Source organism: Amblyomma americanum, chromosome 5, assembly GCF_052857255.1.
Source record: "Amblyomma americanum isolate KBUSLIRL-KWMA chromosome 5, ASM5285725v1, whole genome shotgun sequence".
NCBI lineage: Eukaryota > Metazoa > Arthropoda > Arachnida > Ixodida > Ixodidae > Amblyomma > Amblyomma americanum.
In genome coordinates this window covers 77,882,719-77,910,706 of record NC_135501.1, presented here as the reverse complement: position 1 = coordinate 77,910,706, position 27,988 = coordinate 77,882,719, and the positions used below count along the sequence as shown (strand labels likewise).

The 27,988-nt window shown below is 48.9% G+C and overlaps 1 protein-coding gene across 1 annotated transcript; it reads right to left on the bottom strand.

Annotated features, from left to right (window-relative positions):
- Positions 1 to 27,980, bottom strand: LOC144134834 (uncharacterized). Its single transcript, XM_077667657.1, has 5 exons — positions 27,557 to 27,980; positions 16,721 to 16,875; positions 10,313 to 10,377; positions 9,371 to 9,454; positions 1 to 365 (listed from the first exon to the last, which is right to left on the bottom strand). Exons 1-5 carry the CDS (start codon positions 27,680 to 27,682, stop codon positions 226 to 228), a joined length of 570 nt encoding a protein of 189 aa, XP_077523783.1. The 5' UTR covers positions 27,683 to 27,980; the 3' UTR covers positions 1 to 225.
- Between the last annotated feature and the right edge of the window lie 8 nt (positions 27,981 to 27,988).

The following is a 27,988-nucleotide window of genomic DNA, read 5'->3' as shown; positions in this document are numbered from 1 at the left end:
CGCAATTTTTATTTTATACCGGCACGCAGCAAGGAAGCTCATTTGAATAAAAACAAATTCGGCACTCATTAATCTGCTCAGCAGCACAGTAAATATTTATTGCAATACGAAAGCAACGCCTACCCCGTCTGGCCCCGCCGCTCATGACAGTAGCTGAAAAGCGGACGATATACAACTCGAAGAAATGAACAACGTGTTCAGTAACTACTTCCAAACACTTTCGCATCATGGTTTCGGCGGGATCTTCTGGCACTTTTGAAGGTCACGCAAGAAAGTGATGTTGCCTCCAGAGTAGTTGTCAATCTTTTTGAGACATTCATGGTATTGGAAGATGTCCGAGTCTGGGCTGTCGAACAGGTAGTACTCTGAAAGAAAAAAAAAGAACAATAAAAGGCTTATGCGCAGATGTGAAAAAAAAACTTCGTTATTTTATTTCCAAAACAAACTGTTATTTTTATTATTATTTATTTCCAAAAACTGTTAGCTCTTGCGGGCTGTTACAGGTTGGGAATGTAATAATCAGTCAATACAACACAGTTGCAGCTCTTTCACAAAGGTTTCGTGTGAACATGTTTTGTCGAATATGCGTCGGTCAAGGTTATTCTATTGTATACATGTTTTAGGCTGAAAATCCCGAACACGGTGGTCGAGTCTCGATGAAGGCGAAACTCTAAAGGCCCATGTACAGTGTAGTGTCAGCGCACGTTAATGAACCCCATGTGATCGAAATTTCTGGAGTCCTTCGCTATGGCGTTCCTCACGGACTGCGTCATTTTGGGCGTTTAAACACCCATAAACCATCTTTATCACAATAACAGGCAGTAGGGCTGGAGCGCTTCTCTATCGTGAGGCACATTTTTCGCTAGGGCTTTGTAACCTGGCAACAGCGCGAAATGAGTTACTCCCTGCTTTCTGTATGTGGGACAGACAAAAGCTCGAGCGACAAGTACCGAACTCCGACAAATTCATGACACGACATGCGGGCTTTCCGATACACATATAGGTGCTCCAAGAGTGCATTATGAATTAAGTGCGCTACATGACCCTCATTTCAGGCCAGCACCTCGATTGCCATTGCTCTGTTCTGGACCCTCGAATGCCATTATTCAGAGAGAGGAAATGCGGCTGCGGCCGAGGAAGTCGTACTACAGTATTTGGTGAAAGAAACGTACTTATTTGTACAAAGCGGTCGTGGCTACCACAGAGTTCAAATTAGTGAGAAACGAGAAGTATTCTGCTCACTCAGGACTTGGGTAATTTTGATTTGAAGATACCATGTGAATGTTTTTTTCGGGGAATTTATTACACTGTACACAAGGCAAATTCAACTTAAGCGCTTGCAGAATACAAGAATCCTGTCGAATAGGCTGGCTCAGAAAAAAAGAACAATGTTGCGAAAGTGGTTTGGGACACTGTTTGTGAGGACAGGAGTACGGCGAGGGGCGCTGGCGATCAGCGGATCGCAGGGATAACAAAACTGGCGGAAGCTAAAGGTACCGGATGTCACAACACTAGTTCACAAATCGTATAGAGTGGCATGGTAGCCAATTGACAGCTACAAGTGATGCATTCATAGGGTGCTCAGTTTAGGTATAATGATTACTGCATCAATCTCCACAAGCCTCCTGCGTTTCAATCATGCAAGATTTTGCCTGGCCTGGCGCTCGGCTCTTGAGTGGCGAAAGCTTTTTAGAAGAGCCTTTGGTCACCTCACCTTCTCTCGAAGGGAAATCTATCCGCGAGAGACCAAAATCAACTACTGTGGTCCCTACAAGCTCCCAACACACACACACAAAGTATCTTTCTCTGGTTGTGAAATGGAGAGGGTGCTGATTAAGCACGTTGCCAGTCTCTAAATTGAAAAAACTCATTAACTCATTAGCTCTTCCACTTCTGTTCTCTGCCGCCACGAGAATTGTTATGCTTGCATACAGAGGCCGACATTTATGACGGTAGTGGTTGAAATTGAATGAAAGGCATTATTAAGGCCAAGTTTTAGCTCTAGAAAGTCTTTCCTTCTCTCTCATTAAAGGGCCATATGATCTGCCCGCTATGCATTCTTTCAAGTGTATCCGATATTTCACTCCGGATCGGCATTCGGCATAGTGGACCGCATGTTTCGTTGCACGAACGCCTTCATGTGTGCAAACTATCGAGAAGTTTTGTCAGCTTACATGTATTACAAACCTTACATTGACTACAGGCTGGTCTACTCTTAGCGGAAACACGCGACTGCGTGACCACACTCTTCTAGGGCCACTGCGTCCCACACCGCCGCGCATAGCAGAAAAGTTGCGCAGGCAAAGACAACAGTGACCGAAACCTGGGTGCATAGCGAATTTTTAAAAATAATTTGTTGTGTTCATCAATGGTGGTGGGGTTAAGAGATACTTGTATAAAAACGACCACGAAACGACCTCCGTTTCGGTGTGTTGGCTTCCTTTATGTATGTCATAACGATCCCCCCTTTCCCTTTCCTTGAGTGCTCAACAGCTAACGAGGATTTTGGTTCTGGCAGTCTTGATGTCATGGGCAGCACGAGGATTCTCGCAGAGTTCGGCCCTCAACGTTCGATCACGTTTCACGTGGCTTTCGTGGTAATTCGGGACGTATTACGTACGCAGCAATGGACACGGGTGACGTTGGTGAACAATCTCAAGGTTAGGTTACGCGCAATACATAAATACCCCCGAAACAGAAGGTTGGACAGCTGTCACCGTATAACAGTTTGTAGAGCACCCGACGTGGTATTCGGAGGTCGTGCGTTCGGGTCCAACCGCCGGCGCGTGGTTGTTTTTTCTAGCGATAGCTACATTATGGTAGCATTTCGAGCCTTCAGCGTGACGGCGCCGCCACCCTGTGGCTCCGCCGCCACGCTGTCATGTGGTTGGTCAAGTAGTGAGGAACAGCAGCAGGCGCCGCGGCGCCGTAGCTGATCATGTGGTTCGTCACGTGGTTGGTCTGTAGCGGCGATGATGAAGATGAAGTTGGCGCGACCTGCCTCGCGCAGACCAAAAGCTCTCGCTCGTGCTGCAGAGAACGCTTTCGGCAACCGGCCTGGCCAGAAACGTCAACAGCCCGCTCCGCCGGCTCAACAGCCGCGGCTAGCGGGACTCCAATAAACGTGGATCGCCTTCCACATCTGGTGACTCCGAACGACAGCCCCGACGCACGCAACGCCGCTCCCTCCGTCTCGGCGCTCCTGTTCCCGACTCAGAAGATGCGATGCCACTCGACCCACCACCCCTGGCCGCATTCCCTACCCGAGCTGTTCCGGCTTTCCCTCCTCCCGCTCCTCCGTCGGCGCCCCTCCCAACACCGGTCTTTAAACTATCGTCGCCACCATATGTGCCCCCATCCACTGTTCGGCAAGTGCTACGCGAGGACGCGCCAGTCTCATGCCGACCTTCACACCCAACTGCCTCAAACTACACCCCGGTCTCTCCCAAGTCTGCTCCACCAGCCCCTTTGAACGGCCATCCACCTGTGATCTCCCGTCCCATGGCGCCTTCTGCCCAGCCCTGCTTCCCAACTGTGGCACCTGCCCTTGGGCCATCACCTGCAGCACCCTCTGTCGGCCCGGGCACGGACTCGCTTCTAGTCCCAGGTTCGCCTGCTACCTCAAGCCCAACCACATTGAGCACAACTGTCATTCCGGTCACGAGGCACGCATGCACGCCACCCCAGGGACTTGCCGCGCCTAACGCGCCACCCGACACGCTTCGCCGCATCGCTGCCCACCTGGCGCCCTCGCCAGTCACTGTGCCTCCGCGACAGACATGAAAGCCCTACCGTATCCTTCCCATTTCGACAACTACGTCTGGACTTACCTCTTGTGGCCCCAGTCACCCGTCCCATGGCCACAGTGAGCTCGTTTTTGCATAAAACCGCTTCACCTTGCCGAACCCCTTCGACCCTACCCCTACACGACAACGCGGTTCCCACGCAGCAGACCTCCAGCCTAGTGTCATGCGCCGTCGTTTCACCGTCGCCAGCGGCTGAGACATTCCCTACTCTTCTATGGCGGCGGCTTCCGCACGCCATTACTTCGTCTGTACCCGCATGGCCAGCGCAATGTCCATATCGCTCGTAACTCCCGCCGCGGGTGCATTTTCTGCAATGGCACTTTCCGCCCCACTTCACCCAAACTGGCGGCCCCACGAGTAGACCTTCCTACTGAAGCACTCATACCTCACCTCCATTTCCTCGACTTCGACCGCCTGTTCCACACGCCATCATCCTCATCCTTTGGCTCCCCTCGCCCTTTGCGCAGCAGCCAGGCTCGACCGCCTGTTTCACCCGCCCGGCAGCCTTCCCGAACCTGTGTCCTCGACTTGACCCACCGGTACAAACTTGTACATACCGTTTTTTTACTTTATCGCGCAACCGTGTTAAAGAGGGGGGAGGGAGCATCTGTAGCGGTGCTGATGAAGATGAAGTTGGCGAGACCTTCCTCGCGCAGACCAGAAGCTCTCGCTTGTGCAACAAGAAACGCTTTGGGTAACCGGCCTGCTAGCAACATCAACAACCCGCTCCATGGGCAACTCCCCCGGCTACTGGGACTCCAATAAATGTGGATCGCCTTCCACAGGTCAAGTGACCAAGTTCCACTCAGCCAGCTGTAGCTATCGCATCACTCCACCTTTAACCAGAGCTAAACCACCGGCAATATTTCTGCTTTAAATGAATTTTTATTAAATAATTATCTCTTATTCTCTCTTCGATGAACACCAGAAAGTTTTATATATATATATATATATATATATATATATATATATATATATATATATATATATATATATATATATATCCCGTATGAACGTTGGTTTCGGTTACTGTGGCATCCTTCATGTATAAGCAGCCCCTCTATTCTCTTCTCTTGCCTGCTCCTTATCGAGCAGAAAAGACTTTTGTGAAAAAACCTATGCTCCTCCTTAAGCCTAGGAGCAGTAGGAGGCTAAACGACACAAAGCGAAAATCTGACGCCCCATTTATGGCAAATGAACGTACTGAAAAACGCAGTGACAGCGACGAACTCACTCCGAAGCGAGGGGTCCTTCTTTTTGGAGCACACCGCCATGTTGGAAACGATATTTTAGCGTTCCTCAGGCTGAAGAGGCATGCACGCTTAACTCCGGAATTAAGGTACATATAGCGAGCGTACGGAAAAGGTAGATTTCAATTATCGTTCTGCGCACGTGCATTACGAAGCGGAACTCTTATTTAGCGCATTATATATCTTTCTTTGTATGTCTGCGTACGTAATACTAAACTGCATGTTGAGCAGGATATGTGTCCTAGCATCAACGGCAACTCCACATCGATGCGCGGCCGTGTCGGATGCAGTGGCCCACCAAAGAGCGTGGCTACGCGCTCGCATGTTCGCACTAAAAGTGACCCTGTTTATCTGACTGTTCAGTTTTGAGATTGGGTGATAATTATGAGAGCATCGGAGGGCTGCTAGGCGTTTTTTGTTTGAGTTTGCTTTCTTGCCTTTTAAACCCCCTTCACCGTGTTTTGCAGCATAGCTCAGCACAGAAAAAAAAATTTAATGGTGCAAGGTGTGTAGCCAGCGGAGTGAATTAAGAAGCTGAATTTGGTTGTGAAATTCTGAGTCAGACAAGTGTTGGCCGCCTTTTGTCCTGCAGCCACTATCATGTGCTTAATCAGGTTAGCGCGCCAACCTTTGAACGGCAAAAAACGTTTGTATACCTTTTCCCTTTTACGATACGGCGTCCAAGTTTGGACACGCTATATTTCGAACTTTGTTTCGAAGCGTTTTAAGCTGCTTTCACGAACTCAGTGATGTCGGCTACATTTGAAATTCTCTCTGGATCAGAGTTGGGTCATTTGGCGCCTAGAGGAAAGGATCGCTTTCCAAAAAAACAGCTAAAGATGGCCGTCGAGAAGTAATACGATGCTCCTTCGCAGTGCTGCAACTTATTCTGCTTTCATGCCGTGGAATGCTGTACGATAGAAAATTATAAGCTTTTTCTTGTCGGATCTCCTTCGGATGATAATGCAAATAACTAATTAGCATAAATTATGCTTTTGAATAATAGTGTTTTAGTTCCGTGAGCACGGAACCGCGCAGCGTGTGTAAATTCCGAAAGCTTTTCCATCATTCGTGTTATATTTGTGAAATAAGGGGTTTTGAATGTACACGCACAAATATTCAGATTTTTTTCTATAGGAGGACATAATGCATGTCTTAAAGTGTAAAGTTAAATGACAAACAGCAATAAATTTTAAACTCTGAATCGTACCTTTTGGCAGGTGAAAGGTGAAACTGGAACTTTGAGATGTGGCTTTCGACACACTGTTAATATCGCTAACGGCCTTATTCGTACTGAGAGCTGTAGCCCTCTCTAACATGGTAACGTTGTAGTCCACATTCGTTTACACCTGGACGATGTTTTGAACTTAGGACATTCTTGAGTTCCCCATTTTGTGGCCGATAAATATCACATAAATCTTAGTCAACAAACGAGCCAATGCTAATTCTAAAACTTTTCACTAAACGTTCTGCACATCCTCGGTATAACGCATGTAGGGCTCAATGTAAACGTCGTTCAGGAACCTATACAACCAAAATGCTGGCTAAAAGAGATGACAGCATCACAAAGGGCAAAGTACCCACAATACCTGCTTCCCTCTGAATTTGACAGCATCTTCATCGTCTATGAGCAATGAGGCATATAATAGTATATTTCTGGACCGCAAGGAAGAATTCTTTAATTTCAACGAGTCTCAAAAGGCACTGCAATTTTTGTGCTCTGCAGCGCCCTGTCAGCGCTGAGGTCGACGCTAACGAGCAATTTTTCCTATGGCTTATGTATTTTTCAATTCTCCAGAAGGACTTTTATGAAAAGTTACAAATGCCATTATTGGTAATATTTTCTCAAACATTCCTAACGTACAAAATACATTGATCAACCACATACAGGTTACTCAAGCTTTAATAGCAAACTGCAAGACCGCACCCGCCGACTGGCGGAGAAAGAACTTTAAATAATTTCTCTGCAAGAAGGAATGCACAACTGCCTGTAAAGAGACCTGCAGTAGACCTCAACTAATATATAAACTGAGATGCCTGCCCATCAACGATTTCCACGGTCTCATTCTTATATCGGCTGTTCAAACGTACCCGTCGACAGTTTTTTAAAATAAGTTTTGCCCTGTGCAAAAAGCCCTCTTCGCAAGTACGGTATATTACAAGGTGTATAAACGTTGACCGAACCGTTTTCTTAATCCTCTCTTTTTAACAAAAACGAAACAACACAATTCTTAGTCACCGCAACTTGCGTATACCAACCAGCGTGGCTCAGAGCTTCGTGCTAAGCAGCCACTGAGCGGCTATTGTGGACGCTGCGATATTGGAAACTAAGCGGTGGTCGTTTTCCCAAGCTACTCCGTTTGTGAGAATTCTCCGAACACGCCCCCTTCATTATTCTCTCTCAATTCAGGGTAGCCAACCGGATCATTCTCGAGACTAACCTCCCTGCCTTTTCTCTACCACTTTTCTCTTTCTCTCTCTCCGTACACGCCAGTTTAACAAGATATTAGCCGCCGAATTTTACGCTGCACCCGCGAAATTGAACATGCTTGGAAGTTGCATTGCACGCGAGTCGCCTCCCTCTGCGGCGTAGCTGATGCGCAAGGCGTTCATTCATTTTTGCTGCCCCGACGCGAAAGATAGGCGGGAAATACGCCGTTTGCTCATTCTAATCTATGAACAACGGCTGCGTCATTTCCAGAGTAATTTTGCGACGATCATAATTGATTATCATCTGCAGATACCCACACTTAATTCATGCGAAATCATACGAAACCATGCACATTGAATGATTGCGTATTTCGGCTGCCTGAGGCCTTAATAGCACACTGAGATTGCACAATACACCTGCCGCTTGATTTCGACTCTACCGACTCAAAGCCAAAGCCAACACAAAGACATTTTCACAAATCTCCTGCGTCGATTCTCAGATTAAGCTTAAAATTTTGAGGCAAACAACTTCACCAATATGAAAATGCCTAAGAAGGCGCATAACCTCTAAGTTTCCTATCCAAATTTGAGCTGTTTTTAGCGCCTAAGTGTTCATTACGTATTTGCTTAATTACATTAGCGACGCCAATTCTCGTCTAACTTCATATCTACCACGACGATCGCTAAAGCTGAGTTGTGCTGCTCGGCTGCTCGACCTGAAATACGCGGGTTTGATCCTGGCCGCGGCGGTCGCATTTCGATGGAGGCGAAATGCTAATGGTTCGTGTACTGTACGATGACAGTGCATGTTAAAGAATCTCTGGTGGTCGAAGTTATCCAGAGCCATCCACTACGGCGTCTTTCAAAGCCTGAGTCGCTTTGGAACGGTAAATCCATTGGAACCAATCTAACTTTTTGTCTGTTTAGATACACTACCTTTATTCGAGAACAACTATTTTTAAATGCTGATCGTTAGTTTCTATAATAGCGTAAAAAGATAGTCTTCAGTAAAATTAATGTAAAAGAACAGTGCGTTAAATGAGTGTTAGCGCAGAACTCGTAAGAAAAAAGATTTGTAATGAAACTTTCCCGCTGTTTAAGCGAGTTACAGAATCAAGTTTGCAAAATATTTCCCCGCAATTAATTCTATGTTGAAAAGCGTACTTCATGTAGAAACAATGAAATACGCTCCCCGACGTGGATATTGATGTGCAACTTTTTAAACCGAAGGCAAAGAATGCTTACAAGATGTATACAAAGATGCAAGGACACGAAGCTCGTTTCCTTGTCCCTGTTTACACGACTTGTGAGCCATTCGGACGCTTAGCTTGAAAAAGTTACGCACCAACTCGCTCAGTAGGCAGTCTGGTTTAAATATAATAGAACATACAGCTCAGATACAAATCAGACATCACATATGCCGTGAAAATACAGGGTGCATTGTTTGGGTTCACGATTAAAATTTTGTTACGGTATGCAGTCGCAAGACGACCAGGGCGCTGTTACTGTCGCGGTGCTGTCGACAACGACGTTGCAGCCAGTGCCGATGTGCGCTGCTCCACTGCGGGCAATCGCGCCTAGCGCTCAGCTAACTCCGGCCATAATACATATCTAGGACATAACGAAGTGTTCGGTTAATTATTAGCGTAAACATAACGTTATATTTGAATATGTAACGTTACCGCCACTAAGACAGTGTTTAAGTAAAGACTTGCCGCTGCCCCGCCGCCACAAGTAGCGGGTAGTTTGTGTTGTATATACAGAAACGCACACTTATATACTTGGTACACCGCCTCGCGCTGATACTATTATGATTGATGCTGCTATGTAAACAATGCACTTCAGAGTTTTCTTCGGGAAACAAAAATCAGGGTTTACACTTACGCGTTTCTGTGCAGTTGCAATGGCCTACAAAGCATTGATCCTTGTTGACGTAGTCCAATGTGAACCGGTAGATGGTGCTTCTATCTGAGAAAACAAAAAGGAAATACGTTTTATTCGAATGCAGGATTTTTAGGTCGATTCTTTAACTACCTTCGTACAGAACTAAGCTGCTATCGTAATTGCTGAGAAAAGCTTAAATCTCTGACAAATTTCGTTAAAGCTACTAACGAATGGCGTCCTGTGGCTTTCTACACGGCTCTGTTATCAAAAAAGGGAATCGAAGGGGGGAATATGAGATGTCGGTAATTATTTTTGCTTCGTGTAGGTGCAAACTTTAGGTATCCAGTTCATGGTTGTGCTGGATGCCAGTACTTGACATGGAGTACAAATGCACTCAAATGCGATCTTTGCCCAGTTCTTTCCTCCCAAAATCTCAAGAATAAGTTTCACACCTCCTCATTTGTCCAAATTTTTTTCGCTGGGGGATGGGCGGACCTAGCAAGAAGCAAAACTCTAACGGTAACTGCATTGCGAGGACGCCGTGTCCTTATATCGATTCATTGCTATGAAAACGTTATCATCTGCGTTTCTATTTTTTATTAAGGCCAGTGGGCTGTGTAGTTATGTGAAGAGCAAAATTTTGAACTTTTCGCTGCACCGCGGAAGTGTATTTTTTGTCAACTGTGATTAGATCAAGAGCATTAAATTTCTTTGATCGGTGCAATAGGCAGCACGCATTGCTCAATGGAGAAAAGCAGATTTCATCATTTGTGGTTAGAATAACTTTTTCCTGAATCCTTCGCATTATATGAATTTGAGCCCAAACACGGTAAGTGACCTTTATTTTATAAATCTCTTGCGTGGTACGGAAATCGTACTCCTGCTGAGCGCGAAGCAGTTAATTGGGGCATCTGTCAACAACGCCGCAATTTATTCACTCACCGTTTCCGTAAGTGACATAAATGACTGTATTATTGCTGGCATCAAAAGTTGAGGTGTCACTGATCCTGGAAAATAAATTGGAAATGCATAAAAATTATTTTCTTTACCCGGTCTTTATTGCAGCGATGGTACCACCTGATTATTAGGTGCACCTGAAGGTCGCAATTTGGATACCTTAAAATCCATGGCATCAAAAGCAGAGGCATGCCCGCGTAGCTTACACAGCTCCTGTAGCGACCCGCCTCTAAATGCGCTGAAAACTTAAGTGGCGGCTTTTCTAGCGCTATACTAGAGTTTAGCTGGTAAAGTAAAATAGATTTAAATACCAGATATTGTGCACAATTGATAGCGCAGCTTCCGGTAAGCCACTGTAAACAGAGTGGCGAAGACTGAGCAATGCAATGCTCTTCGGATATCATTGTTACGTCAGCAGTGCTCTGTCCAAAGAGTGATACAATCTACTTCACAGAATTACACTGTACATAAATAAATTCCCGTAAGCTTGAAAAATAAACTTGTCAAGCAGACACAACGTAGGAGCAACGTAAGAAGTTTGCACATTGTGCCGTGGCCCGATTTTTTCACCAATATCCGTATTTGCGGCGCCAACAGTGGCGGTATCCAAACTTGTCATACTATGGTTTTGCGTCAGTCACCGAATGAAACAGCAGAGGCACAAGAGCGAAGGGAGCATTGTATCGTCGATAGATATCCGGCTCACTTTTTCAGCGTCCTCAAGTGCAGAAGCCGCGCTCAATACCAATTAACTCAAAAAATGCTAAGCGATCAACAGCCAACGAGAAGAACACAGTTGCTCGGGAGCGTGAATTGGGAGGAAATGAAATCACTGCAAGCAGGCAAACTGTGCACTTTTTCGAACACTACTGATATACGCCCCTGTTTGGCTTAAGTTCAATCCCTGCATATTTATGCCGCGTGGCATTAAGGTTGCTCTACACTTGGCAAGGACCGCTAATCTTTACCACCGTTGTCCTCGAATACGCGCTTAATTTCTTTTCCCTCATCGTCATTTTCAACTGGTGATGAGTGCCTAGATAATACATTGCCTGGCTGGCGCTGCTTCCTAATCTGCTTCGAACAACGGTCAAAACCTTACGCACATCCAGTACACAGCCGCATTGCATTCGATCCATAAATGTCTGCATCAAATAAATAAATGTCTGCGTCAAAAAGTGGCTACAACTGCGGCGAAAAACAGCTGCGGCTATCCTGTCCAGGAACTCTGCTAAATCTCATCCGTCCACCCGGTTCTCCACCGCTGCAGTCTACGTTTGCCATCTGTCGTAACCCACTGCCTTATTCCAAGCGGCTCATATCCGGATTGCATGGCCTGCCTACGTTCGTGTCTGCTCGTCTTGACCTGAACCAGGATATCATTACCTTACGCATATTTCCTCGCCCGTTCTGCTACGTTCTTGGCTTCCAATTACCGTTATGATTTTTCATTCCGCAATTCACTGCGTTTTCTTCAGTGGACCTTGAAGCTCACGAAAAGCAACATCGAGCAGAAAAGCTGCTATCATTGCAATGAAAATAAGTTTCATGGAGTCTCTTCCCATTGTTATTATTTTAACGATTTTCTTCTCGTGGTGACAATATCCGCTCATCCTTCGACCTACACAGATGGATTAGCTTACCCCTTGCAATAGATGTTGCATATTCTAAGCTCTTCATTTTTTTCTGGCTATTAAGCGCTTTCGGGGAGCAGAAAAACCGGTAGTGTGCAATAAAATAAAAACCCCTACAATTACCTGATCCCGGCCGCCACCCTGCTTTTCCGCAGCGTATACAGGTGATGGAATAACAGGCTCGCAGTAATTCGAGTATTATTATACAGGTTGTTTCACATTAGACTTCCCACCATTTTTAAGCACAGCCTATTTGAATTACAAGAGCTTTTTTTTGCAAAGCGTTGCCTGCTGTCTAGTACAACGGAATAAAGCTACAAGGTGCTAACTAGCAATCTGATTAAATAATATTAAGTGGCCAACTGTTTAACTACTAGTGCTAGTCTTCTTAATTATTGAGGGGCGGGTAGCCCAGCGTTAGTAATATGCATACCAGTTTTTAAATTTTCGTTAACATCGTCAGCTCTGTGCTGTGGCACACACATTTTGGCTATTTCTGCGAGATATGTGCACTGCAGAGGTTGCTTTACCTGCAAGCGTCTCGAAAGTCTATGTATATTTGCTCCAAATAGCCAAGATTTGTTGGACTGCAGCCCCGAGGATAAGTGCTCTTTCGAAATTATAGAAACTCATACAGATATTGACTCATACGGTGAGCTACACGACTCTCAATGATTCAGGAGTCTAACAGTAATAGTTTAAAACTTATCTAATTAATATCAGTTATTCAGCATTGTAGTTAGCACGCCTTAGCTGTGTTCTGTTGTATTATACCGATGACAGTGCTCTGCCGAAAAAAGCGTTCATTTAACTGAAAAAGCCTATTTTTCAAAATTTTGTTAAATCTTAGGTGAAACAGCCGGTATGTATTTCTATATGTTGCACTGCATTGTCATGCCGTTTTAAAAGGAATTTTATTGTGCCCTGTATGGATCGAACAGGTTCATAATTATCTCATCGCATGAGGACAGCAGCTGTGCCTACGTATCCAAAAGAACGCCGGAGAGCGCGGAAAAGCTCTTTAAAGAAAGTGTATAATTTCCTTTTGAAAGCCGGATTTTTATCCGCCTAAGGATATTAGCAGATCTGTAAGTGGGCACCGTCCTACGCCAGTATTTGGAGTGGTGATCTTTCTTCAGAGCTGAGTAGCACAAACATTAATAATACATCCTTGGACGCGTTCGTAAGTGCTAGCTATCATACAGTCCGGGCGTCACTATTTCCGGACCTTGACCACGAAAATAAGTGCAGCGGAGTAATTGATAACAGTATTAAGGAGCTAGAAAAAGGCCCACGGGAAGTTTCTCCTCAAATGTGAACGTTGCGATGAGAACGTTGACCCGCCGCGGTGGCTCAGTGGTTAGGGCACTCGACTACTGATCCGGAGCTCCCGTGTTCGAACCCGACCGCGGCGGCTGCGTTTTTATGGAGGAAAAACGCTAAGGTGCCCGTGTGCTGTGCGATGTCAGTGTACGTTAAAGATCCCCAGGTGGTGGAAATTATTCCGGAGCCCTCCACTACGGCGCCTATTACTTCCTTTCTTCTTTCACTCCCTCCCTTATCCCTTTCCTTACGGCGCGCTTCAGGTGTCCAATGATATATGAGACAGATACTGCGCCATTTCTTTTCCCCAGAAAACCAATTATTATTATTATTATTATGAGAACTCCACGTTTAAATGAATTCGAAAGCTGAAGCCTTTTTCAACACTGAAAACATCACTTGTGCGTTCGCACAACGCTGTTACGCCATTGGCTAACTCGATATACTCTGCAAATGGCGATACGATGCTTTTTCAGAAGTGCGCCGCGAGCAGCCTAACTGCGAGGCCAGAAGTCTGGATATGACGGCGAGGCCGCATGACCGCATGTGGCGGCGCCTACACGCCCGGGCTGTAAAGAGCCTGGTCTGTGTGCTCGTTTCCCACTGATGCCCACAGACGAACGATGCTCGTTCGTGTGCAATACGCGCGCGAGCTGCCGAGATGGTAAGGCACCGATGCGCTGGAATTTGCATCTGCTCTTTCACTCGCGCTTATCGTTCCAACGAGATCTAGGATGCCATAAGAGGAAAGCGCATGTACAGACGTATCACTAAACATTGGGGTGAGGCGGATGCGCACTACACCATTTTGTAGCTCTAAGAGTTGGGTCCTCTACAGAGGGGATGGGTTGGGGCTTTTTATGTCGCGGTTTGCCACTCGTGGGTATTCAACATGGCCTAGCTGGCCTTGCACAGCGCATATGCGCTTTCGCATTTCGCTGCCATCATGATGAGGCCGCCGTGGCCAAGATTCAATCCCTCAACCTTAGGTTGGGAGCAGCAGCTGAACTCCGAAGCCACTGAGTCACCCCAGGCAGTATATATACATCAAGGGAGCCTTCAGTGTCACTGGTGATGTGCTCCAGAAATAAAGGTGTGGAAAATACCGATTAAAGTACAACTGCTGGTGGAAAAATAGTTCTGAAATGTGAAATATAACGCATCAGGAAACGTGCAACGCCCTCTTCTAATTTGTGAATTCTTCTCTTCCACTAACAAAATATAATATAGAGTCTGGTATTGCCGGAAAATTTGATTTTTAACATCATTTACAGCTTTCTTCGCCAGTGCATCTCTTTGCAAGTGTATAAATTTTGGTACCGTTATGTCTTAGCTTGCTTGTAAGAGTTTAAGAAAATTGACAAGTTCTCAATTCTCTATAAGAGCAAAACAAACGTTAAAGAGGATAAAAAAAGCATTAGGAACTGCCACTGAGCTGCGCTGAAGAAGGCCTGCCTACGCAGCAGTGGCTGCGGTTAAAAACACGCTAAACAGAGCAAACGATCTTAAAATTATTCTACTCAATTTTCTCAGTGTGCTTCTTTTTATCACGCTGCTCAATTTGGAAAACTATCGTGCTCATACTATAGCGGGTGACGTGACTTTGAAGGTACTTTCTAGATAAAAAGCTGGTGGAATGAGACAGTGTTTGCAGTGTTTCAAGTTTCAATAAAGTTTTATTCCCATAAAAACCAAGTTTTTAAATAGCAGTTATGGAATGTTTAAAGGAAGCTTACTGACATAATTACAAAAACTGCCTGAAGACAGAGATACCTTTCCCTGTTCTACACGATCGCTTATCTGTAGACTGGCAAGAATTGAATAACTAGTAATTGAAAGGAATATAGTTATCCTAACCTTACGCGCCGTGCACCTAGTTTAAAATTTGACAGGTTTTTAATGGTTTAGAATTAATACCTGAAATTGTGATTCAGCTCTAAAGGTATAAGGATTAACTGTTGCTGATAGTACTATCAGAATCATCAGAGCGGTTGAAATGTTAAGCGTACCGCCCCCCCCCCCCACCCGCCAATTATGAAAAAAATGGGCACTTTCACGTTTGTTGAATGTTTCCTAAGTGGACAATAACGAATATGATCTGCCTATCCCCACTCAATACACATACCCGGTTTTTAGGAAGGGTTAACTACAAAGAATGACTTGAAGACAGCTTTTGTTAAATGTTGAGTCTCAAATAAAGACGCCCTCGCCGACCGCTCATTATGTGGTTTTAAAGTAGGTGCACCCGCACTGCCACCATCCCATCTGCTGATAACTCTGTGACCACGCTTTCATTACTGCCCTCTCTTTACATGCGAGCTGAACTGCGTCGTGTTATGATCCGCGTGCCCTGATGGCGAACCCAGTCCATCGAGTGTAACCCAACGTAGTAGATAAACAAATGTGGTGACGCACTGTCACCTCGCCAGAAACGTGAACCAATGAATTGATTATTTAGGCGTCATTTTCAGACTGCCAAGTTGTGGCTATTCTTATATATGGTATTTTAACAGCGCAAATGAGATGTGCTGTGAAAACCAAAAACGCACAGGAAGCGTGTTTTACTGCATCTAGAGGTGAACATGTTGTAGGCCTAGGTGGCGTGATTCTTCAGATATGGCAAAGTTCCTTTCCTGCTCTGTCATGATAATGGTCTTTATCCTACCTTCACAGTGTTTTTGTGCAACTTTAACATGCCTCAAGAAAGAAGAAAACATTATTGTTAACATTCCTAAGGTTTATCAACTAACGCACAGATCAATAGCACATATCCTTGTTTTTGCATAAGTAGATGCCCTCGATTCTTTCGATTCCAGCTGATCCATTTTTCGTGACTTTTTCTTCTTTCATTCTGAACAAAAATGAAGCTGTTTAGAGTCAAGCACCTCCCATACCTTTCTTTGTGGCTCGATTTCTGACAAGGTTGTTTTATTTTCCAGTCAATCACATGAACCGAAAAGGGTAGCAGCGTATTTCACCTTAGAACTGCTGTCCTTCTCAAAGTAAAACGACGCGCAGAATCCGGAGCGAGCGGACGCTGAAGCTATTTCACATGAAAGTATAGGACTGAAAGCATGCAACCAGATATGGTAGGACGGTTTTGTTCCGTTTCAAATGAATGGAGCGTTTCACTGTATAGGAAACTGGAAAATAAATTCAGTGACACGTACCTTAGCTTAGATATATGCAATTCAGTGTTCATTAAACCGAGTTTATTGTCTGTACTAACGAATGCGGCAATTTTCTTCGTGTCCGTTGTAGATCTTGCAAAATGCCACCACGTTAGGCATGCAGCTTCAGTTCTCTACACTAACCAGCCTGCCAACTTCCAACGCCTTCTGTCTCCTTGAGCATTTCCTGATAATTGGTGAAATACCCCACTGCCTACTATTATCGCGCAATGTAAAAATCTTTATTTTTATTTACGCAAACTTACGGCGTGTCGTCCCCGTTGGCATCCCTGTAAATGACGTCATACTCCGCCGTGGTGCCGTCATCAGAGAGGGAAGTTCTGTCGTACCTCTCACAATACTTCTTGGGCTCCGGGTCGGATGTGACGTACACGTTGAACACGGGGAAATTTGACAGAACCTGAGAAGATATGCACATTTTACTGGTAAAGACAACCACAGGCAGCGCATAAGTTTTGCAGCTTGTTTAATTGAAGGTTTGCCAGCAAAGTGGCGCAGCAGTTCTAGCGCCTTCTCTTCTGCTCTCGTAACCGTTAAACTGCTGCAAAATGCTGCCACGAGTTTACCTTTACACAGTGGGTGAAAAAAATATATATATCAAAGATGAATACTATGTTTGCGCGGCTCTTTCATCATACATGAAAATTTCCTGGCGGTTCAACTTTGTTAAGCAAAAAATATTACGCGACCCGCAGCGGTGGCTCAGTGGTTAGCGTGCCCGGCTACTCCAAGAAGGAATTTTCTGGTTCGAATTCGGCCGTGGCGACCGCGTTTCAATGGAGGCAATTTACAAAACAGGCGCCCGCATGCTGTCTGATGTAAGTGCTCGTTAAAGACCCCCGGTGGTGGAAATTATTAAGGCGTAAGCCTTTCTTGGGTTATGAGTGTCGGGGAAGGCAGTTGTCGACAGAATTTGTCCGCGCGAATTGCCGATGATAAGTTGTAAGGTAAATAAAACAAAAATACAGAACTTCATTAAGCAGCAGTTATCAGGCAGCATATATGTAAGTAATTAAAAACAAAATTGAAAATAAAAATAAAGAAAAAATAAACCAAAAACAAGAAAACATGATATAAAAAGAAATTAAACCAAACAGCAAGTAGAAACAAACTTACTCAGAAACAAAAAATAAAAATGAAGAAAGAGGACAGGGAAAAGCTTTCCCATTTCCGCTCATAAGCAGACTGAAGTGCAATCCTCTACTGAGAGAAGAAACTTTTATTAAGAAAATAGAGAGGATGATCTGACGAAGTTGGTGACTAACGATATCTTTTGGGTCCGCGCCCGTATAGTCCGGGATGTCGCAAGATTCCGCCGTCTCGCGAGTCCGGCGTGCGAGGCCAGCTTGTGGTGTCCCACTCGAGCACTCGAGGAGAAAGATCTCCCAAGCCTCTTTAGCGGAGGTGGGACTGTATTGACAGGCCCACACCACGTGGGATAGAGAACAGAGCTCGTGACAGTGTGGGCACAAAGGATTCACTTTCGGGTCATAGCTAGCAGCCATGGTGGGACACCAGTAGGTGTTCGTCTGATGCTGTCGCAGAATTCGTTCGTCTGCCATCGACAGTCCCTTTGCCAGTGGAGGGAACTGGTGATGCTTGTCTTAGTAATGGGCGACGATTTTTCCAAACCGCAGAAGCGGTCTGCTAGGCTCATCGGTTTGGGAGGAGGCGGTAGTAGACTTTCGGAGGATAAGCGCTCGTGCAGCCGCATTCGCAGCTTCGTTACCATGGAGACCCTGGTGGGCCGGCGCCCACACGATTCGTCTAGGCGTAGGCGCGGAGTCTTTAACGGCGTTGTAGAGTGTACGTCTAATGCTAGAAAAGATACCTCGCCTTTGACACAACTCTCGCAAGCGAAAAGGGAGTCTGAGATGACAACCGTTTCATTGGGAGTCTACGACCGCGAGAACGATAGCGATTCCTCAGCCCGGTGGGTATTCTCGGCGCGGAAGGAGAGCCCATTGGTTTGCAAGTTGTGGTGGACTACGGCTGCCGTGTGGTGGCCAGACGGAGTCGGACCATGAGAATTGGTTTCTGAGGAAAGAATGGGTCAGTAACTGTCTCTCCCCTCGGTGCACACCAGAACCGCACCGTAGGGGAAAGGAGGAAGGTGCGACTGAAAGAGAGACAAAGAAGTGCCGTTGTGGACGGCTCCGGAAAAATTACAGGATTACAGTAGCTCGGACTTGGCTGGGGCCGAGCTGCTGCAACCCTGTAAACTTTCCGGAGCCGTCCACAACGGCACCTCTTTGTCTCTCTTCTTTCACTCGCACCTTCCTCCCTTTTCTTCCGGCGCGGTTCGGGTGTACACCGAGAAGTGAGACATTTACTGCCCTATCTTCTTTCCTCAAAACCAATTTTCAATTTCAACACGAACTTTCCGCTGGTGGCCACCACCGCCACGTACTTCAAAGCGCGACAGAGGTTAGTGTCCCATCCCCGCCGCGGTGGCTCAGTGGTTAGGGCGCTCGGCTACTGATCCGAAGTATCCGGGTTCCAACCCGACCACGGCTGCCGCATTTCGATGGAGCCGAAACGCACAGGCAGGTTTGTGCTGTGCGATTTGAGTGCACGTTAAAGATCCCCAGGCGATCTAAATAATTCCGAAGACCTCCACTACTGCGGAATTAATTTCGATCGCCTGGGGATCTTTAACGTGCACTCAAATTGCACAGCACAAGCCTGCCTGTGCGTTTCGGCTCCATCAAAATGCGGCAGCCGTGGTCGGGTTGGAACCCGGATACTTCGGATCAGTAGCCGAGCGCCCTAACCTCCACTACTGCGCGATTCCTCGGTGGGCGTTCGAAGCGAGCGGACGTGTTTTTTAGCTCTCTGCTCCTTCGGACGCTGGGCCTAAGGCTTCGCGGCGTTGCGGGGTCTCCCCATGGAGGCCACAGACACCGTGAACGAGCGAAGGCGTGTGTTCGGCGGTGACAATCTGCAACGCAGGGCAGGCCGCTCACGCTCACGATCAAGGAGACGAACGCCGTCCAGAGGAAGGTCATCCAGCACCATTCGGCGAATGCAGGCCGAGATCGCTGATCTGCGAGACACGGTGAGGTGTCTGACGGCGGCGCTCATCACCACCTCAGAGAACCTTGAGTCCGTCATCGGGACCTTGGACGTGTCGCCGGCGGACCCACGCGTTCTAGCATTGAGGGACGCCATGGCGCTCGCTCACCAGACGCAGAACTCCATGGCGGCTCCCTCCCCGCCATTTCTGGCCACCCCTGCGCTTCCTGCCGCCATTGCTACTCCTGGGGAACCGGCTGTGATACCCTCTTCCCCTGATGCTGCTGCTGCGGGCTCACCGCGGACACCTGCAGCCGAGGAGAGCATGTGCACCCCAATGGACGAGTCTGCTCTCCGGAAACGGCGACGCTCAACGGGGTCCGAGGAGGAGAGGGACTCGGAAACCAAAAGGGACATCGCGGTGGCCAAGCGGGAAGCTCGAAGGCCCCCCGCCGTCACTGTTCCCTCTCCCTCCACACTCGAAGGAGCAGGGCCTTCCCAGCACGAGCCCCATGGAGCCCACCTCCAGCCTGCTGCTGATGCTGCTGCTGTTGCTGGTGGGGCGACGGCGTCCGGAAGAAAAACGGGTGCGACCTCACCAAATCCCGCCGCACGAGACCAGGCTGCGGCTGGGGCTTCGTCTGCTGGCAGCGAGCGCGCCCAACTCCGCGGCGCGCCGCAGCAATACGCCGCAGGCAGCGGCGACGCTGATGCTGGGGCCAGCCTGGTCCCGTGGCGCATTATCACTACCAAGGCGCAGCGGCGTCGGAGAGCTGCCCTGGAGCGAGCCGCGGCTGCCGTGGAGGTCCCGTCCAGCCTGGTGGGGACGGTGCTGTTTCGGCCGGCGAACCGGGGCACCGCCTTCACCAGGGAACAGGGCTGGGAGTGGGCCGAGGAGATCGGATCCCGCCCGGGCGTCCTCGCCGTCCGGGTAAACATGCGGCGGAATGTGGTGGCAGTGGACGCGGGGAGCAGCGATGCTCTCCAGGCCCTGCTAGCCACAGCCGTCATCCGCGGCGTGCCGGTCTGCGCCAAGGAGCCTCCTCCTCGGAATCAAAGCTCCGGCCTGGTCTTCAGTGTGGACGGGCGCAGGACGGCGGAGGAGCTGCTAGCGGCGGCGGAGTCAACGGTACCGATGGTGTCGGCGTGTCTGTCGGGCAGCACACTCGCTCTCCGTTTTGCGGCGCCGACACCGCCGGCGTTCATCACCATATTCAAGCGCAGGCTCGCGGTCCGCCCCTGCCGTCCCCGGCCGCTCCAGTGTGCCAAGTGCGCCAGCCTGGGGCATGCCACTGAGGTGTGTCGTGCTCCTGCCCGATGCACGCGCTGCGGCGGGCCGCACGAGCCTGGTACCTGCGCGAGCAAGCCCCGCTGCATTAACTGCGGGGGGCGGCATGCAGCCATTGACCCAGCGTGCCCGCACTCGCAGCGAGAGCGTCACGTGGCCACTTTAATGGCCACATCCATGGCCCCGATGTCCAGGCGGGTTGTCCGAGCCGTCGTCCAGGCTGAGACAGCGGCCCCAGCCCAGCAACATCAGCAGACACCGCGCGCTCTTTCTTATGCGCAGGTCGTCAGGGGAACACCCCAGCAGCAGCAGCAGCAGCAGCAGCAGCAGCAGCAGCAGCAGCAGCAGCAGCAGACACAGAAGCAACGGCAGCGCCGGCAGCGGCAGCGGCGATCCGGTTGCCCGGCGTCCCGTACAGCGCGGCCCAAGCCTGCGGCCGCTTCTCACGGCCAGCCCCCTGACGCACGGGACGCGGAGATCGCGCGCCTTAAGCTGGCGTTGCGCGCCCTCAGCGCACTTTTCCCGGAGGGCACCGATGGACACCGGGCTTGCTTAGAAGCAGCGGGTGCTCCCGCACAGATAAGCCAGCATGATGGCTAGCCGCCGGACTCCCTCCCGCATACCATCCGTCCTGCAGTGGAACGTGCGCTCACTTGCGGCGCGGTACGCCGAAATGCGAGTTCGCATCGCACAGGATTCGCCGGAAGTTATCGCGCTGCAGGAGACGTACGTACGTTCACATGACGGGGAGCCCCAGATGCGGCTACCTGGGTACATTGGCTACCACTCAGCCACCACGTGCGAGGAACCCACCTGTGCTGCAGTGCCCTGTTGTGTCACATCTCATCGCCCCGGGAAATCAAGGTGCGCGATATACGTGCGGCAGGACGTCCAGCACACCCTCGTCGGCTCGGCGGCGGCGACATCTGACGCCCAGGAGTGCGTGGTGGTGACAGTGCGCGTCGGTTGTGTTGACACTTCGGTGGCCAGTGTTTATGCGCGTCCAGCTGTCGCGTGGAACGCGCTGTGTTTTCGTGCTGTGTCTTCGTGCTGTGCCCCGCGCCAAATCATCTGTGGTGATTTTAACGCCCACCAAAGTGCGTGGGGCAGTGCGCGCCACTCCGCGCGTGGAGACGACCTGCACGACGCAGCAACGCAGCTGGGACTAACCCCCTTGAACACCGGCGAGCCCAGCTTTCGACGACGCGGAACAACCGACTCCTGCATCGACGTTGCCTTCGCATCCAGAGGCATCGCGGCGACATGGCGCCGATCACCATCTCTCTGGGGCTCGGATCATTACTCCATCCTAATTGAACCCACTGCGATGGAGGCGCGTCCCAAACGTGCCTACTCCATTACCAAGTGGAGTGCGTTCAGGCGGGCGGTCGACGAGGCGGCGGCCACTGGCGCAGATTTCTTTTCAAGTGTAGTCCGAAGCGCTCTCGCAGCCACCCAACGAGCAGAGGTAAGGGCAGGGCAGCCCACACCTGATATGAAGCTGCTCAATCTGCGCGAGAAGAGAGATCGCGCAGAGCGACGGGCGCGACGGACTGACAGAGCCGCCGACTGGACTGTCTACAACCGCTTGGACGCAGCAGCGCGCCGCCACGCCAACAAGCTATACCGCCGGCAGTGGGCTTCACTATGCCAAAGGATGGAGGAAGATGTCAGCTCGCGGAGGCTGTTTGACACCCTGCGGCGCATCACCGAACCACAGGCAAACCGTCAACCGCTGGCCGCTCTCGCAATCTCCAGCGGGCTCAGCTTTGTAGAATTGGCAGAGCGGCTTGCCGATCGGTTCGCGCCGCCCAGTCCCGCAAACGCCGCTAACATAGCTGCTCCTGAGAGCCCCAGAGGCGACGCCAGTCCCTCGCCCGTCGCCTCGGAAGGTCCATGTGATGCGCCGTTCACCGCGGCGGAATTGAACAATGCGCTGCAGCGCTGCCGCCTCCGCTCGGCGCCTGGACCGGACGGGGTGACATACCAAATGCTACGAAACCTGGCTGCGCAGCAACGACAGATCCTCCTGCAGCATATCAACCTGGTGTGGGAACGCGGGGAGCTACCGGAGGATTGGCGAACCGCGGTCGTTTGTCCCATCCGAAAGGCAGGGCGCCCACCTACGGAGCTGAGCGGATACCGGCCAGTGGCATTAACATCGGCGGCAGGTAAGCTCATGGAGCATATGGCGTTGCAGCGTCTGAAAGAGCGGGCTGCGGAGGCTGATTTGTTTGACGAGCGGCAGACGGGTTTCCGTGGGATACGGTGCACGGCTGATTCTATATCGGACGTTGTTACAGCGCTGGAGCATGCCAGCGCAGCAGGCCAGGTCGCTGCTGCTGCTACTGGACGTCTCGGTCGCTTTTGACAACGTTCACCGCGCACCAATTCTCGCGGTGCTTGAGGGGGCTGGTGTGAGCGGGCGCCTTTTGCGATACGTTCATGGCTTCCTGAGCGGGCGCACCATGCGCGTACGAGTAGGGGGTAAGCTCTCCAAGCCTCGCCCGGTTGACATGGGCGTGCCGCAGGGCTCTGTCCTATCACCATTTCTGTTTAATGTGGCCATGTCGGTGGTGCCGGCCTCCCTCCCCACGAACGGGCGACACCATGTGTACACCGACGGCTCAGTAGCCCGCGACAGCTGCTCTCTAGCTGCGGCGGCCACCATCCCCGCCCTGCGACTGCACAGCCAGCAACACGCAACCTTCCTGGGCTCCTTCACCACGGCGGAGTTGATGGGGATCCGGCTCGGGCTGGACCTGCTGCTCACCCTCGGCCCTCCGCCGCCCAGGAGTGCTCTCCTGTGTGACTCCCGCGCCGCCCTCAGCCGCCTGCAATCTAAAGGCCGCGGTACCCCACTAGTGCGGTAAATTCGCTCGCGCATCGAGCGCCTCGCGCAGAGAGGTTGTGCCGTGCGTGCACAGTGGGTGCCCGGTCACTGCGGCATCGCCGGCAACGAAGAAGCTGACGACCTCGCGACCGCTGCACACCAACTGCCTGCCAGCGATCTGGCCCTTGCGCTGGAGGACGTGCGTGCGGCCATCCACGACCATCTCCGAAAGCAGCACCCCGACCCACGCATCGCGGGAGGTGAGCGCATCGACAGTGTCACCGGCTGTCGCGCACTTACACGGTCACAACGTGCAATGATCCTCCGCGCGCGCATTGGCTGCGTGTGGCCCGGGGAACGACGGGTGCGTCACGGAATCGCCACGAGTGATGTGTGTGACGGATGCGGTGCAGTAGAAACTCTAGAACACCTGCTTCGCTGCTCCGCGTTCGCCGATGCTCGTCGCGATATGCTCGCGGCCTATAGGGCGCAGGGCATACTACCAGACTCCATCAAGACGCTATTGTGGCCGCAGGGCAGTGCGCGCACTCGTAAGCGAACTTTGGTGAGCCTCTGTGCATTCCTCGAACACACGGGCTTGACGTCCCGTCTGTTCTCCGTCAGGTAGTTTCACGCAGTGACCGAACGCTCCGCGAGTTCTACCTTGAACGATTAATAACTGGACGCCCCACTCCAGTTGTAACCAACACAGTGCTGTGCGCGTGTGTGATTTAATACATCTAAAATGAACAAATCACGCGCACAACCTGGACACATTTCTTATTGTGTAAATAGTTTGTACATATTACTTCTCCCCCTATCCTCTCTTCCTGTCCCCTCACCTCTTTAATTTCATTTCTCCATTCTGCCTGCTGTCCTTTATTTCCGCTGCCCCAGCTCAGGTGCTTCAGTATCGATGGCAGATGCCGGGGCTAGCAAAAATCTTTTCCTTCCTTTTTACTATTATTTTTTTTAATAAAACCACTACCACCACCACCACCACTACTGCGCCTCTTTCTTCGTCTCTTCTCTCAGTCCCTCCTTTATCCCTTATCTTACCCCACGGATAAGGTGTCCGCCGAGATGTGAAGGATACTGCACCATTTAGCCCACTTTATAAGCTTGCTTTCTGCGCCTGCAGTCGGGCAAATGGTACTTTTGAACTCAATTTGTAATGCGCTGCCAGCTCATGAGTCAAAAGAAAAGCGCCTTGAAGCGAAACGCTTCACTACGCTAGTCAACACCGCGCTTCGCGTGGTAAGTGACGTCACGCACGGCGCAGTATTTCCCTCCCTCTCGCTTTCTAGTGACTAGTGTGCGTGCTCCACTAGGAGCACCGAGCCAGATGTGTTTCGCCGCTGCGCAGCTCCGCGCCTTTCCTCAAAATACAACGTTCGAATTTCAGTTCTCTCTGTCCTCTTTCTCTCACTCCTTTATCCCTTCCTTTACGGCGCGATTCGGGTGTCCACCGAGATGTGTGAGACGGTTACTGTGCCATTGTCTTTCCTCAAAAGCCACACAAAGCGACGGAGCCAATGGCGTTCATAGAGTTCATAGGCGTTGGCAACTTTGCAAAGACAGTTCCTTTTCAGGAAAGGAAAGGCGCACAACCGGCTCCGTGGGCGACTGGAGACCTCAATCTCGCTTACGCTTGGTATATCCTGGAAGCGCTGGGCTAGTCCACATTAATTTTTTAGAGCTTCGTTAGATCTCATTTGATGAGATAAAAATGATGTGAACAAAAAATTGCAGACTAAGCCACGCGACTCAGAACCGGCAATTTTTTTTTCATTATGGAGACACTCTGCCTTTTAAAAGCTGCGTTACCTTTACCTGTTACACTCGGTAAATGTATATGCGTGCAGATGAGGATGGTTTTCAGATTAGGTTTGCTTTGCCATAAATGCTGCGTCTCTTTACAGCAAAAGGTGTATATCACAACCGGGGAAAAACGTCCATTTCGCGAATTCTCCAAATCGCGTTTGGACTCTCGCAGAACGAAACAAAATTTTCTGGAAACTGACTCTGTGTTCGATAATTATATGTAAGCTGTTCTGTTAGAAGTAGCGCTTTAAACGTTCCTGGCTTTTGTAATTTTTCATTAAAAATATCGCATAAATGATTAAGCACTATGGACGCTTCAAGAAAGCCATTTTTTTACTGGGCGACAATAGAACTTGTAGAAACTAGAGGATAAAATTTCTCGCGGTTTTCATCAATCCTTTTATTTATCGTGATTTCCTACTTCTTGTCGAGCAAACTTTTTGTTTATTTGCTTGTGCAAATTTTCAGAAATTCAAGAATTCAGAATAATGGCCAATAATAAATCAAATTTGTCAAAAACTAACACGTCCGATTTTCTTTTAAATTTTACTGAAAGCCCTTTAGTAACACGAAATTCTAGAATAACGGTAAGTGTCGAATTATATTGCATAAATTGAAAATTAAGCCCTATTAGAGAAAATATTTTATTCAGCTACCGTTAAAATGAATAACCCTCAGAAATATAATAATAATAATTCGAACTGAATGCATTTGCTCCTGTTTTTCTTCTAATATGGCAGAATATCCCGAAATAACTTGCTATTTAGTATGACCTAATGTTTTATTTTGTTCAACGCTTTAAGCACCCCATTTCGCGTACTGTTTCTAGGTATTGCTAATGCAAGCAAAACAGTTATGTACTCCTAAATTAATTTTTTAATGTAAATGTAATGTTAATATACTCTAATTTCTGTTTTTCCCAATTGTTTTAGCTGTGCACGTTTTTTGTTTATTTCTTTAGAATTTTATATCACCGCTCACTCCACGTAGAAGGTGATGTTTATCCATTCTAGGACGGCGACTTTTTGGAATGTCTGTTTCCATGCCTGTATTAAAAACAAACTTTGAACTAAGCAAGGTATGTTGCTGAGCTAACTGATTGGGTTCTGTCATTATGGAATGTGCAGCGCTTGCGGACGACGGACATAGACGACAAGGACACACAACCGCTCTGTGGTTTGTCCTTCTCGTCTATGTCCGTCGTTGTCAAGCTCTTCACATTCCATAATGACAGAACCCAATCAACTAGCTCAGCAACATACCCTGCTCAGTTAATAGTGCGTTTGGGCAGCCAGGTATCCACACTCTGATAAGTATAAAACGGAACTCTGAATCCGTATATTATAAGTGGCCCCAACAGATCTTGCGACGGTCCTTAAACAGGCCTGGTTGGGACTGGACATTTGTAAAGGGGTTTTATCTTAAACTCGAGCACCTTGGAGTAAGCGCGGGGTATCCCTCGCGTAGCGCAATAACACCATCAGATTCTCGGGGTCTGTTTAAACTGGCCACAGCGAGTCTGAACACCTTGAATGGGTTCCCATCAGGGCCTCGAGCACTTTGGAGTAATGCCCCAAGTATGCATAAACATGGGTTGCGATACATGGTGGTCTGGTCAGGGTGGGGAACCTGGCTTGGGAAAAGGAGAACCTGCAAAGCGGCCCTTGAAGGGCTGGTTGTCTCGATGGTCGGAGCCAATAAGCTGCCATTACGTCACTCCGACATCTGAATTCCTTTTCTTTACATTGTGTACAAACACACAATTTCACAGAAGTAGAGCGAGGTTGTTTCTCCGGGCCTGATCAATGGCAGTGTTTTCGTTCATTAGTTTTGTTAATTAGTTTCGTTAATTAGTTCTTGGCCATCAGCATAAAATATTATCTTGAGCCGCATCTTCGGTGGATTCATTTTTGACTACTGTTGGATTAAGCCTGCTGGTATTAGCAGTGCAAGCAGAGGCAATTTCATTATTTGTCTTTTACGAGGCTTCGCCATAAAAAAATGTCTCCACTGGAATAAAGCAAGGATGGCAGGAAGGCGTGTGGACGAGACGACGGCGAGATGCAAAACCCGGGAAGTTATACCTAGTCAGCTAGCGATGGCCAATTGTAGGGATCTTACCTGCTTGGCATCGCAGTCTTGGGAGCTTTGCCGGCAGTCTTGTGCGTTGACGGGCGGAACCACTGTCATCGAAGCAAGTACCGCTACCAGAACGACCAGCCAGTTGAAATGCTGAGACGAGTTCATTACGAGAGCGCTACGAAATGTATAAAGAAGCGTGGTTCGGATAAGGTATTGGGAAAGCAATCGGTTTTGTTGCCCTAATTAAAAGCGAGAAATAGAATGGCTGACTGCTGGAAGATTTATTGCGCTGAATAGCTCAGGAAGAACACATATCGGGAGAAATTTTTGTCGTCTAGCTAATAACTAAGTCGTTGGACCGTAGGAAAAATTAGCAGCATGAAGTACTTTGGAGTTACGATACGCCGCACGCCAGAGTAAGCTGTAGTAAAGGACGTACTGCAGGCTGTTACGTCGCGAGCAATTAACGGA

Coding starts and splice junctions, on each gene's coding strand:
- LOC144134834 (XM_077667657.1), bottom strand. CDS start 27,682: ATGAACTCGTCTCAGCATTTCAACTGGCTGGTCGTTCTGGTAGCGGTA. Junction 10,378..16,720: donor GCCAACGGGGACGACACGCC/GTAAGTTTGCGT, acceptor TTTATTTTCCAG/GATCAGTGACACCTCAACTT. Junction 366..9,370: donor TTGCAACTGCACAGAAACGC/GTAAGTGTAAAC, acceptor TTTTTCTTTCAG/AGTACTACCTGTTCGACAGC.